The 14037-nt window shown below is 44.4% G+C and overlaps 1 protein-coding gene across 2 annotated transcripts in view; it reads left to right on the top strand.

Annotated features, from left to right (window-relative positions):
- The window catches only part of ERBB4 (erb-b2 receptor tyrosine kinase 4), a 1241858-nt gene that overhangs the window by 790954 nt on the left and 436867 nt on the right, over positions 1-14037 (top strand). For both annotated transcript variants that reach the window (XM_077272252.1, XM_077272251.1), the window contains exon 5: positions 5750-5815. In XM_077272252.1, coding sequence (XP_077128367.1) covers positions 5750-5815 — 66 coding nt within the window. The remainder of the gene's footprint in view (positions 1-5749; positions 5816-14037) is intronic.

Here is a 14037-nt window from a genome sequence, read left to right as displayed (position 1 = left end):
CAAAGTGACAGAGAAAGTGAATGGCTTAACTATTGAAACGAGTTCTCAGCCAGCCACTAGACAAATACTGGGGGTGAGACTCAGCAGGGAGGACACACCACTCAGGTATTCATGTGATTGTATGCTCTTTAGAGGTAGTAGTTGGTACTATGCACAGTCATCGATTTTGATTAGACTTTCATATGGGAACTTAGAGAAACAACCTTCATAGTACTATAACTATATAACTATACGTACGGTATAAGCAGCGTCGGACTGGAGCACCTTGGGCCCACCAGAGAAAATCATTCTTGGGGCCCACTATGCAGCTACATAGAAATAGATACAAGACCACCAATTGTGCAGTAAAAAGCGCTAATATCTGGGTATAATATAAAGTAGTTCACGTCTTAATTATGTAGCAAGGGTTGGGGTAGCCCCCTCACAGAATATAATGCGGTCCCCTCTCATAGAATATAATGCAGCACCCCACAAAATATAATACAACCCCCTCAGGTATGAAGCAGTCCCCACCATAGAATATAATGTAGCACCCCCATAGGGTATAATGCAGCCCCCTTCATATAGTATAATGCAACCCACCACAGAATATAATGTAGTCCCCTGAGAGAATGCAGTTCCACCACAGAATATAATGCAGCCCCCCCATAGAGTATAATGTAGCCCCCTCATATAGTATGATGTAGCCCCCCATAATATAATGTAGTCCCCTGAGAGAATAATGCAGCCCCACCACAGAATATAATGCAGCCCCCATAGAGTATACTGTAACCCCTCATATAGTATGATGTAGCCCCCCATAATATAATGTAGTACCCTTAGTATAATGCAGTCCCCCCACAGAAATATAATGTAGCCCCCCAGGGCCATATTTAGAGTTTCTGCTGCCCTAGGCACTTTTAGTGCTGCCTCCCCCTTTGGTGAGTATGACACTATCGGCAGTGACTTTGGCAAGAATCGCTGATGTGAAAGTTGCCTTTTGCAGCAGATCGGGCAGTTTTTCTGCATCTGCCGCGTAATGGATCACTTACGGCAACACTGCGTTCGGCCTCATTCATTCCCTATGGGATTTGCGGCACTTGCCGTGATCTGGCAAATGCGTTACCATACCTCCCAACTTTTGAAGAAGGGAAGGAGGTATAAAGTTTGCGGTGCGCGTAGTGCGCCGTGGCAAATTTTAGGCCACGCCTCTGACCACACCCATTTCACAACTAATCACACCCATGTCCACATCCCAACCACAGCCATTTAGCACTGCTGATCACACTGTTTTATATACAATAATTATAAGCAAACAAAAATATGGCCACACAGTGCTCCATACTGTATAATGGCCACACATGATGCTCAATACTGTATAACGGCCACCACACAATGCTCCATACTGTATAATGGCCACACATACACTCACCGGCCACTTTATTAGGTACACCTGTCCAACTTCTTGTTAACACTTAATTTCTAATCAGCCAATCACATGGCGGCAACTCAGTGCATTTAGGCATGTAGACATGGTCAAGACAATCTCCTGCAGTTCAAACCGAGCATTAGTATGGGGAAGAAAGGTGATTTGAGTGCCTTTGAACGTGGCATGGTTGTTGGTGCCAGAAGGGCTGGTCTGAGTATTTCAGAAACTGCTGATCTACTGGGATTTTCACGCACAACCATCTCTAGGGTTTACAGAGAATGGTCCGAAAAAGAAAAAAAATCCAGTGAGCAGCAGTTCTGTGGGCGGAAATGCCTTGTTGATGCCAGAGGTCAGAGGAGAATGGGCAGACTGGTTCGAGCTGATAGAAAGGCAACAGTGACTCAAATTGCCACCCGTTACAACCAAGGTAGGCCTAAGAGCATCTCTGAACGCACAGTGCGTCGAACTTTGAGGCAGATGGGCTACAGCAGCAGAAGACCACACCGGGTACCACTCCTTTCAGCTAAGAACAGGAAACTGAGGCTACAATTTGTACAAGCTCATCGAAATTGGACAGTAGAAGATTGGAAAAACGTTGCTTGGTCTGATGAGTCTTGATTTCTGCTGCGACATTCGGATGGTAGGGTCAGAATTTGGCGTAAACAACATGAAAGCATGGATCCATCCTGCCTTGTATGGAGCATCTTTGGGATGTGCAGCCGACAAATCTGCGGCAACTGTGTGATGCCATCATGTCAATATGGACCAAAATCTCTGAGGAATGCTTCCAGCACCTTGTTGAATCTATGCCACGAAGAATTGAGGCAGTTCTGAAGGCAAAAGGGGGTCCAACCCGTTACTAGCATGGTGTACCTAATAAAGTGGCCGGTGAGTGTAGCTCTCCATACTGTATAATGGCCCCACATGATGCTCAATACTGTATAATGGTCACACATGATGCTCCATACTGTATAATGGCCACACATGATGCTCCATACTGTATAATGACTGCACATGATGCTCCATACTGTATAATGACTGCACATGATGCTCCATAGTGTATAATGGCCACACATGATGCTCCATAGTGTATAATGGCCACACAGTGCTCCATACTGTATACTGGCCACACAGTGCTCCATAATGTATAATGGCCACACATAGTGCTCCATACTGTATAATTATCCCACATGATGCTCAATACTGTATAATGGCCACAAATGATGCTCCATACTGTATAATGGCCGAACATGATGCTCCATACTGTATAATGTTCATTGGCCACACATGATGCTCCATACTGTATAACGGCCACACATGATGCTCAATACTGTATAATGGCCACACACAGTTCTCCATACTGTATAATGATTCCACATGATGCTCAATACTGTATAATGACCCCCCTCCTGTATGCATGGCTCATCTTCCTCCTATATGCATGGCTCATATCCCCCCTCCTGTATGCATGGCTCATATCCCCCCTGTATGCATGGCTCACATTCCCCCCCTGTATGCATGGCTCATATTCCCCCCCTGTATGCATGGCTCATATTCCCCCCTGTATGCATGGCTCATATCCCCCCTCCCTGTATGCATGGCTCATATTCCCCCTCCTGTATGCATGGCTCATATCCCCCTTGCTGTATACATGGATCAAATTTCCCCCTGTATGCATGGCTCATATCCCCCCGTATGCATGGCTTATCTCTCCACCCACCCGCTCCCGCTCCTGCTCCCATTTTGCATGGCACGCTGGCTTATGTCCTCCTTCATCCCCCTGTTCCCCCATCCCTTATACTCACCTGTCCCACACTGCACGGCCGTGCCGACATCCCTCTGGCTCTGTCCCGACTCCCGGCGCAGCACCTTCTTCCTGCGTGAGCGGTCAGGTGATACCGCTCATTAAGGTCATGAATATGTGCATATTCATGACCTTAATGAGTGGTACCATGTGACCGCTCATTCAGGACGAGCTGCAGACGCCGAGACCATCACTGGAGCAGGGTGAGTATCATCTTCAAGGAGGGTGGGTGGTAGGCGGGCGGGTGGCTGGGGGGGCCCCTGGAGCAGTGGGGGCCCTAGGCAGCTGCTGGCCAGTATGCCAGCAGGTGTCAGTGCCTGGGCCCACCGGAGAATCCTCCGGTTCTCCGGTGGGCCAGTCCGAGCCTGGGTATAAGTACAGTATATATGGCTAAATTCAGATTAATTTATGAATTTTGGTTGTTTTCAGCAAGGAATATATAACTCTACCTTATACTAATTTTTCTTAATTGAATGCTATAGAAGTTTGGTGTGTCATCATTTGCTGGTCTGCTAGTTTGGCTTGAGGCATCCAATATATACTTGTATAATTTTATGTACTTTTTCCAAATAAACTTTATTGATTTTATATATACACTCCTTGTTCCTTGATTGGCTCTGGGTTTATATACTACACAAATACTGTAGCTTTCGTAATATGCCAAGACTTTATGCCAAGACTTTATGCTTGCTTTTGTGTCAAGCACAAGGCACAAGACTGATAATAATTAAAGGTTGGGGCAACTTTGAAAATAAAAATGTATTAGTAACTTCTTTACAATTATATTTTAAACACTTTAAAGTTTTTTTTTTCTCTCGAAATGGGCAACCCCTCTAACATAATGATATATTTAGTTCTATCTTGTATTGACACATTGATTGCAATGTTTTCTCCTGTGTTTTACCATTGAAGTAGTAATCCCTTCTTAATGGTATCGTGTTTGTGAGCCATCAGCTCTCAGCTTGTCAGAGTGACCTTCTGTACCAGGTGTACTCTCCCTGGAACACCTTGGCAATTCTTTATCCAAAATAATGTGACTGCCCTTCTGCAGAGCTATGACAGAACCTGATGTTTTCCTAGGCAGTCATTCCTAATCCCCTTTGTTATAAATCAATTTAGACTCATTAAGTTTTTGCAGCGAGCTTCAGTAGCTTCCTAATAATAATTATCGTTATTACTGATTAAAGTTGTATTATTTTGCCAGATGGAGACTCCCCCGCACCTCTACACCCCATCCCCCCTTCAACTCTGTCATGTTAGACAGAAATGATTTTGCATTATGTTGCCATAATGATTTTATGATGGAAGTAAACAGATGGCTCAGTGACAGGGATTTGTAAACCGTGAGATCACTTCAACACAATGCCAGATAGGTACCTGTTGGCAGCCTCATCTGAAGGATAAGCAAAAAGTGCACTTCAAGAACACAATAGTTAGTTTTCTAATGTACTGACATCAAATATATACTGCGAGTATGGATAAGACATCAGTTTTCAAGTGTTGCTCCAACTAGAATGCGCTTAATATATATACCTAGAAGCTGGTGTGGAAATAGACACAAGAGGGCCCCTGGGAAAGAACAGTGTATGTGCCCTTTCAATCTAGAAGTGCATTATAATAATTCTACCTGCTGTGGAGGTGAGACGTAGGCCCCCTTACCTCTTAGGCCCCTTTACAGCTGCACAGGTTGCATCAATGGTATGTCTGCCCCTGCCTAGAAGGTCAATATAAAAAATACTTACCAAGAAGGGTCAGAATAAGGGGCCATAGCATCTATACGTTATATACAGTATACACATGTGGATGCCATTGTGAGACCTTTGATTCTGCTATTTTAAACAGTACTCGCGGTCAAGCTGTGATGCAGGATAGTCAAGAGGTCTGGGGTCAGATACCAAGAGAGCTTGTCATAAAATAAGGGGAAAGACCGGGGTGTAATCAGGTCATGTCTGAAGTCAGAATTCTGGGAAGGTAGTGTATGAACAGGAAGGGGCTAGGCAAACAGATGGTCAAAGGAAAATCCAAAGTCGGGCAGCAAAGATCAGAATATACTCAGAGCATAGAACAAATGCACACCACTTGAGCAAAACTACAACTGGCAGTTATTGGAAGCAGAGAGCCAGCTAAATAGCCAGGTAATCACTCCTAACAGGAGAAACATGGAGGAAACCTTGCACGCCCTGGGCCATATTTGGAGACTAGACTGTTGTTCACAACACTGACAGCACAGCACGACACTGACTGGATGGCTGAGCTGTCCATCACAATACTGACAGCTCAGCATGCCCCAGCCCTAGATATACCACAAGGAGGAATCGTAACACTACCTGGTTGATCCAGCCAGGAGCACATACTCATCGCAAAGTTTAAGCCATGCACATAAAACGAATGGCACAGTGTACTTACATGTGCATGACATAATCTTTGTTACAACCAGATGAATATTTATGCAGTATAATTTGTCATTACACTTCATTGTATTGTCATTTTTTACATTATTTTTTAACTGGTTATATTCTCTGTTTCACTTCTCTCAGGTGGAAAATGTCCAAAAGCTTGTCCCGAGCACTGTTGGGGTCCATTAGAGAACCAATGCCAGAGACGTAAGTTTCATTTTTCTTGTTATATTGTTCTTATTCACTCTGTTCCCAGTATCATTGGTTAACCAAAACATGCCGACTTGTTGAAATGTTTTCTTGATCTTTTAATATTTTTCTGATAATTGACAAGTGTAGTAGTCTCTTATGGGGGGTTTCCATGCTCACAATATTGACAATTTGGGGGATAGGCCATTTTTATCGAAACTGTGGAGATGTGACTCTCAGCTTTTTGACAAGTCACGGCAATTGGCTATTCACACTCCCTAACATTGAAATTGCAACTCCAAGAGGCAAAAATGATGAATCAAGATGTTTTGAAAATGTTTGTTTCCATTTCTTTGTATTATTAATATGTGTGTCCATCCTGTGATTTTCACAGTTTCATAATTTTTCCTTCTTGGTTTTTCCATTTCAAAGCTGAGTAGTGTGTGTTACAGTCAAAGAGTTTTAGGAAATTTTGATATTATTGGCCTACTGTACATTGCGGTATATTTGGTGGTGGCTTTACGTGGTATTGCAACTCGTTTCTAATCATCTGAATGGGATTGTGTTACAGAGTTGCAATGCTAGCCACTGCAAAATGTAGCTCATGGGCAAGGAACATGTCTTTACTCACATGGGTGCTGTTGAAGAAGAATAAAACCGAGACTTTCATGGTAGTAGTGACATCAATGCATTTTGAGTGACCAGGCACTGTTAGATCTTGAGTAAGAGTACCAGGTCACTCGAATTGCATTGATGTCACTGCTGCTATGAAAGTCTTGGTTTTATTCCTCTGTAACTCACCTATGTGAATTAAAGACAAGTTCATTAGCTGTGACCTTGATGTCCTTCCAATTGATTGCCTTCACGCTGTGACAGAGCAGTTTTCCATGCTCCGAGCCACAGGGATATAGTAATAGTGAGCTGGATATTTTTCCACTAAAAAATGTATGTCGCTGTACCTGGTAAACAACAAAGGAGAGTAGTACTTGCCATAGCATTATTACCCATTCAACCAGTTGATCTTGGGGGTGCTGAGAGTTAAAGCACCCATTCATACTATACTAATCTTGGCTGAACCCACTGATATCGACGGGTTCAACCAATGGTCTAATGTGTATGGGAATGCTGGATGACTGATGATAACGAGAGATGTTGATTAGACTTGCTCAATTTCGGACTGTCAATCACCTTGTTCTCTTGGAGATAAGCCGACAGGAGCAATGTCCCAAATGTGAATTCAAGGTTTGAGTTAAAATTTTCAACACACTCTCTAACAATGGTAACTATAAGGACTGTAGCCTGATTCTTTACACTGAACAATTTGCAGTCCTACATCAGGATGAGGGTAAATAAAACAATATGAAATTATGATCCTACTGTTCGTAAGATTCAAGCAGAATACTGAGCTCGTAGCACCTGTTACATGTCCTGTGAGCATCGCTGAGAGAATTCAAGCTATATCGTTAATATCCAATTAAATCAGGGAACATCTATGAAGACTTTCGTGCAAACGGCAAGAAAATAGCTGAAACAGCATCCCAAATCAATCAGAATCGCCCAGGCACTTTCGCAGCACACAACATCTTTAATTAAAATCTGTGTATTGTGCTAATAACTTTGCATGTTCATAAGTCTCCCATATTGATTTAATTTGTCCACCAGCCTTGTGTTTGCAAGATTGGTGCAGCGTCCGGACACCATGTAAAATTAACAGAAACATTTCACTGAAAATAGGGCCGATTCCCCCAGGCTCATCTGTGCAGAATAGGGATTTTCATTGTAGTGTGATCGCCTGCATTCTTCACCGTGCAGTGGGGCATCTCAAGGCTAATTATTATTCTGGAAGAGATTCATAACCTATATTTGCCATTCTTGTTTGAGTTCCATTAAAATTAGGAATCTAGATTTCCGGCCTGTGAAATGGATGGGAATGTTATATAGATGAATGCTTCATTCTGCTCCGTGGAACAAAAAAATGACACAGTTCAATGTTTTTGGTAATCATGAAGCATACGTAAAATAAATGGAAATAACTGACACAGTCCTAAAATAGACTAAATTACATGCATGTGCGAGATCCACTCACAAGATGTGGAGTGAAGAGGGTTATCTCATGAAGACAGATTAAACTAAAAAGTTTCTATGTCCTAAGAAATATTATTTGGTAAGCTGCATTACTCTGTCAATGAGAGAATTATTAACCCATAAACTAGCGCAAAAATACAACCTGATACCCATGACATAAGTCAATTCTACAATAAACAATAATATTATTGAGAATACACTCACTGGCCACTTTATTAGGTACACCTGTCCAACTTCTTGTTAACACTTAATTTCTAATCAGCCAATCACATGGCGGCAACTCAGTGCATTTAGGCATGTAGACATGGTCAAGACAATCTCCTGCAGTTCAAACCGAGCATCAGTATGGGGAAGAAAGGTGATTTGAGTGCCTTTGAACGTGGCATGGTTGTTGGTGCCAGAAGGGCTGGTCTGAGTATTTCAGAAACTGCTGATCTACTGGGATTTTCACGCACAACCATCTCTAGGGTTTACAGAGAATGGTCCGAAAAAGAAAAAAAATCCAGTGAGCGGCAGTTCTGTGGGCGGAAATGCCTTGTTGATGCCAGAGGTCAGAGGAGAATGGGCAGACTGGTTCGAGCTGATAGAAAGGCAACAGTGACTCAAATCGCCACCCGTTACAACCAAGGTAGGCCTAAGAGCATCTCTGAACGCACAGTGCGTCGAACTTTGAGGCAGATGGGCTACAGCAGCAGAAGACCACACCGGGTACCACTCCTTTCAGTTAAGAACAGGAAACTGAGGCTACAATTTGTACAAGCTCATCGAAATTGGACAGTAGAAGATTGGAAAAACGTTGCTTGGTCTGATGAGTCTCGATTTCTGCTGCGACATTCGGATGGTAGGGTCAGAATTTGGCGTAAACAACATGAAAGCATGGATCCATCCTGCCTTGTATGGAGCATCTTTGGGATGTGCAGCCGACAAATCTGCGGCAACTGTGTGATGCCATCATGTCAATATGGACCAAAATCTCTGAGGAATGCTTCCAGCACCTTGTTGAATCTATGCCACGAAGAATTGAGGCAGTTCTGAAGGCAAAAGGGGGTCCAACCCGTTACTAGCATGGTGTACCTAATAAAGTGGCCGGTGAGTGTATATTGCAATTCATAGGTACATATCACAGAAGGCCATAGTTAAAGAAGATTAAGAATACTTTCATAAAGAAGATAACATCTTCTCTAAAATTACGATATTTGCCCTGGCAATTAACCTGTTGATTAGCGGTTATAGCCATGTGTTGTGAATTTGCTTTTTGCTCCCTCTAGTGGTTACTAGTTTTTTGACTCTGGTTTTTCTGTCATTCCTTTTATCCGCACCTGGGTCGTTAGTTAGGGGTGTTGCTATATAAGCTCCCTGGACCTTCAGTTCAATGCCTGGCAACGTAGTTATCAGAGCTAGTCTGCTGTGCTCTTGTCTACTGATCCTGGTTCCAGTTATATCAGCTAAGTCTGCCTTTTGCTTTTTGCTATTTGTTTTGTTTTTGTATTTTTGTCCAGCTTGTTCCAAATCTATATCCTGACCTTTGCTGGAAGCTCTAGGGGGCTGGTGTTCTCCCCCCGGACCGTTAGACGGTTCGGGGGTTCTTGAATTTCCAGTGTGGATTTTGATAGGGTTTTTGTTGACCATATAAGTTACCTTTCTTTATTCTGCTATCAGTAAGCGGGCCTCTCTGTGCTAAACCTGGTTCATTTCTGTGTTTGTCATTTCCTCTTACCTAACCGTCATTATTTGTGGGGGGCTTCTATCCAGCTTTGGGGTCCCCTTCTCTGGAGGCAAGAAAGGTCTTTGTTTTCCTCTACTAGGGGTAGCTAGATTCTCCGGCTGGCGCGTGTCATCTAGAATCAACGTAGGAATGATCCCCGGCTACTTCTAGTGTTGGCGTTAGGAGTAGATATATGGTCAACCCAGTTACCACTGCCCTATGAGCTGGATTTTTGTATTCTGCAGACTTCCACGTTCCTCTGAGACCCTCGCCATTGGGGTCATAACAGTTTGCCAGGCCAGTATTAAATGTTTAATGCATTGCAGAAGAGGGATTATAAGAAAGAAGATTCTGAGTTTTTTTTTCTTCTTCCCCTTTACCTCAGAGTGGCTATGCTTGCTGCAGACATGAATGTCCAGACCTTGATTACAAGTGTGGACCAGCTGGCTACTCGTGTGCAGGGCATACAAGACTATGTTATCAGAAATCCTAGGTCAGAACCTAAAATACCGATTCCTGAACTGTTTTCCGGAGACAGGTTTAAGTTTAGGAATTTCGTGAATAATTGTAAATTGTTTTTGTCCCTGAGACCCTGTTCATCTGGAGATTCTGCTCAGCAAGTAAAGATTGTTATTTCGTTCTTACGGGGCGACCCTCAGGATTGGGCTTTTTCGCTGGCGCCAGGAGATCCGGCATTGGCTGATCTGGATGCGTTTTTTCTGGCGCTCGGTTTACTTTATGAGGAACCCAATCTTGAGATTCAGGCAAAAAAGGCCTTGCTGGCTATGTCTCAGGGGCAGGACGAGGCTGAAGTGTATTGCCAAAAATTTCGGAAATGGTCCGTGCTGACACATTGGAACGAGTGTGCACTGGCCGCTAATTTTAGAAATGGCCTTTCTGAAGCCATTAAGAATGTTATGGTGGGTTTTCCCATTCCCACAGGTCTGAATGATACTATGGCACTGGCTATTCAAATTGACCGGCGGTTGCGGGAGCGCAAAACCGCAAATTCCCTCATGGTGTTGTCTGAACAGACACCTAATTCGGTGCAATGTGATAGAAAAACCGCAAATTCCCTCATGGTGTTGTCTGAACAGACACCTGATTTAATGCAATGTGATAGAATCCTGACTAGAAATGAGCGGAAAATTCATAGACGCCGGAATGGCTTGTGCTACTACTGTGGTGATTCTACACATGTTATCTCAGCATGCTCTAAACGTATAGCTAAGGTTGTTAGTCCTGTCACCGTTGGTAATTTGCAACCTAAATTTATTCTGTCTGTAACTTTGATTTGCTCACTGTCATCTTATCCTGTCATGGCGTTTGTAGATTCAGGTGCTGCCCTGAGTCTCATGGATCTCTCATTTGCTAAGCGCTGTGGTTTTACTCTTGAACCATTAGAAAATGCTATTCCTCTTAGGGGTATTGATGCTACACCATTGGCAGCAAATAAACCGCAGTATTGGACACAAGTTACCATGTGCATGACTCCTGAACACCGCGAGGTGATACGTTTCCTGGTTTTACATAAAATGCATGATTTGGTTGTTTTAGGGCTGCCATGGTTACAGACCCATAATCCAGTCCTGGACTGGAAGGCTATGTCAGTCTCAAGTTGGGGCTGTCGTGGTATTCATGGGGATTCCCTGCCTGTGTCTATTGCTTCTTCTACGCCTTCGGAAGTTCCGGAGTATTTGTCTGATTATCAGGATGTCTTCAGTGAGTCTGAGTCCAGTGCACTGCCTCCTCATAGGGACTGTGACTGTGCTATAGATTTGATCCCAGGCAGTAAATTTCCTAAGGGAAGACTGTTTAATCTGTCGGTACCTGAACATACCGCTATGCGTTCATATATCAAGGAGTCTCTGGAGAAAGGACATATTCGTCCGTCTTCTTCCCCTCTTGGTGCGGGATTCTTTTTTGTGGCAAAAAAGGACGGATCTTTGAGACCTTGTATTGATTATCGGCTTTTAAATAAGATCACTGTCAAATTTCAGTATCCTTTACCGCTGTTGTCTGACTTGTTTGCCCGGATTAAGGGTGCCAAGTGGTTCACCAAGATAGACCTTCGTGGTGCGTACAACCTTGTGCGCATTAAGCAAGGTGATGAATGGAAAACCGCATTCAATACGCCCGAAGGTCATTTTGAGTACTTGGTGATGCCTTTTGGGCTCTCCAATGCGCCTTCAGTTTTTCAGTCCTTTATGCATGACATTTTCCGGAAGTATCTGGATACATTTTTGATTGTTTATCTGGATGATATTTTGGTTTTTTCTGATAATTGGGATTCGCATGTGGAGCAGGTCAGGTTGGTCTTTAAAATTTTGCGTGAAAATTCTTTGTTTGTCAAGGGCTCAAAGTGTCTCTTTGGTGTACAGAAGGTTCCCTTTTTGGGGTTCATTTTTTCCCCTTCTGCTGTGGAGATGGACCCAGTCAAGGTCCGAGCTATTCTTGATTGGACTCAGCCCTCGTCAGTTAAGAGTCTTCAGAAGTTCTTGGGCTTCGCTAACTTCTACCGTCGTTTTATCGCTAATTTTTCTAGCATTGTGAAACCTTTGACGGATATGACCAAGAAGGGCTCCGATGTAGCTAACTGGGCTCCTGCTGCCGTGGAGGCTTTCCAGGAGTTGAAACGCCGGTTTACTTCGGCGCCGGTTTTGTGCCAGCCTGACGTCTCACTTCCCTTTCAGGTTGAGGTGGATGCTTCGGAGATTGGGGCAGGGGCCGTTTTGTCGCAGAGAGGCCCTGGTTGCTCTGTTATGAAACCTTGTGCCTTTTTCTCTAGGAAGTTTTCGCCTGCCGAGCGAAATTATGATGTGGGCAATCGGGAGTTGTTGGCAATGAAATGGGCATTTGAGGAGTGGCGTCATTGGCTCGAGGGTGCTAAGCATCGTGTGGTGGTCTTGACTGATCACAAAAATCTGATGTATCTCGAGTCTGCTAAACGCCTTAATCCGAGACAGGCCCGCTGGTCATTGTTTTTCTCCCGCTTTGATTTTGTTGTCTCGTATTTACCAGGTTCTAAGAATGTGAAGGCCGATGCTCTTTCTAGGAGCTTTGTGCCTGATGCTCCTGGAGTCGCTGATCCTGTTGGTATTCTTAAAGATGGAGTTATCTTGTCAGCTATTTCTCCGGATCTGCGACGTGTGTTGCAGAGATTTCAGGCTGATAGGCCTGAGTCTTGTCCACCTGACAGACTGTTTGTCCCGGATAAGTGGACCAGCAGAGTCATTTCCGAGGTTCATTCCTCGGTGTTGGCAGGTCACCCGGGAATTTTTGGCACCAGAGATCTGGTGGCCAGGTCCTTTTGGTGGCCTTCCTTGTCAAGGGATGTGCGGTCATTTGTGCAGTCCTGTGGGACTTGTGCTCGAGCTAAGCCTTGCTGTTCTCGTGCCAGCGGTTTGCTCTTGCCCTTGCCTGTCCTGAAGAGACCTTGGACACATATCTCCATGGATTTCATTTCTGATCTTCCGCTATCTCAGGGCATGTCCGTTATCTGGGTGATATGTGATCGCTTCTCCAAGATGGTCCATTTGGTTCCTTTGCCTAAGCTGCCTTCCTCTTCCGATCTGGTTCCTGTGTTTTTCCAGAACGTGGTTCGTTTGCACGGCATCCCTGAGAATATTGTGTCAGACAGAGGATCCCAGTTCGTTTCCAGGTTCTGGCGATCCTTTTGTAGTAGGATGGGCATTGATTTGTCGTTTTCGTCTGCTTTCCATCCTCAGACTAATGGACAGACGGAGCGAACCAATCAGACTTTGGAGGCTTATTTGAGGTGTTTTGTCTCTGCTGATCAGGACGATTGGGTGACATTCTTGCCGTTGGCTGAGTTTGCCCTTAATAATCGGGCTAGTTCCGCCACCTTGGTTTCGCCTTTTTTCTGCAACTCTGGTTTCCATCCTCGCTTTTCTTCGGGTCATGTGGAGCCTTCTGACTGTCCTGGGGTGGATTCTGTGGTGGATAGGTTGCAGCAGATCTGGAATCATGTGGTGGACAACTTGAAGTTGTCACAGGAGAAGGCTCAGCGCTTTGCCAACCGCCGCCGCGGTGTGGGTCCCCGACTACGCGTTGGGGATTTGGTATGGCTTTCTTCCCGCTTTGTTCCTATGAAGGTCTCCTCTCCCAAATTTAAACCTCGTTTTATTGGGCCTTACAAGATATTGGAAATCCTTAATCCTGTATCTTTTCGTCTGGATCTTCCTGTGTCGTTTGCTATTCACAATGTATTTCATAGGTCCTTGTTGCGGCGGTACATTGTGCCTGTAGTTCCTTCTGCTGAGCCTCCTGCTCCGGTGTTGGTTGAGGGCGAGTTGGAGTACGTGGTAGAGAAGATCTTGGATTCTCGCCTCTCCAGGCGGAGGCTTCAGTACCTGGTCAAGTGGAAGGGCTATGGTCAGGAGGATAATTCCTGGGTGGCCGCCTCTGATGTTCATGCGGGCGATTTAGT

Source organism: Ranitomeya variabilis, chromosome 7 (genome assembly GCF_051348905.1).
Source record: "Ranitomeya variabilis isolate aRanVar5 chromosome 7, aRanVar5.hap1, whole genome shotgun sequence".
In the NCBI taxonomy this organism is placed as follows: Eukaryota; Metazoa; Chordata; class Amphibia; order Anura; family Dendrobatidae; genus Ranitomeya; species Ranitomeya variabilis.
Note: the sequence above shows the minus strand (reverse complement) of the source record. Positions and strands in the feature narration are given on the sequence as shown.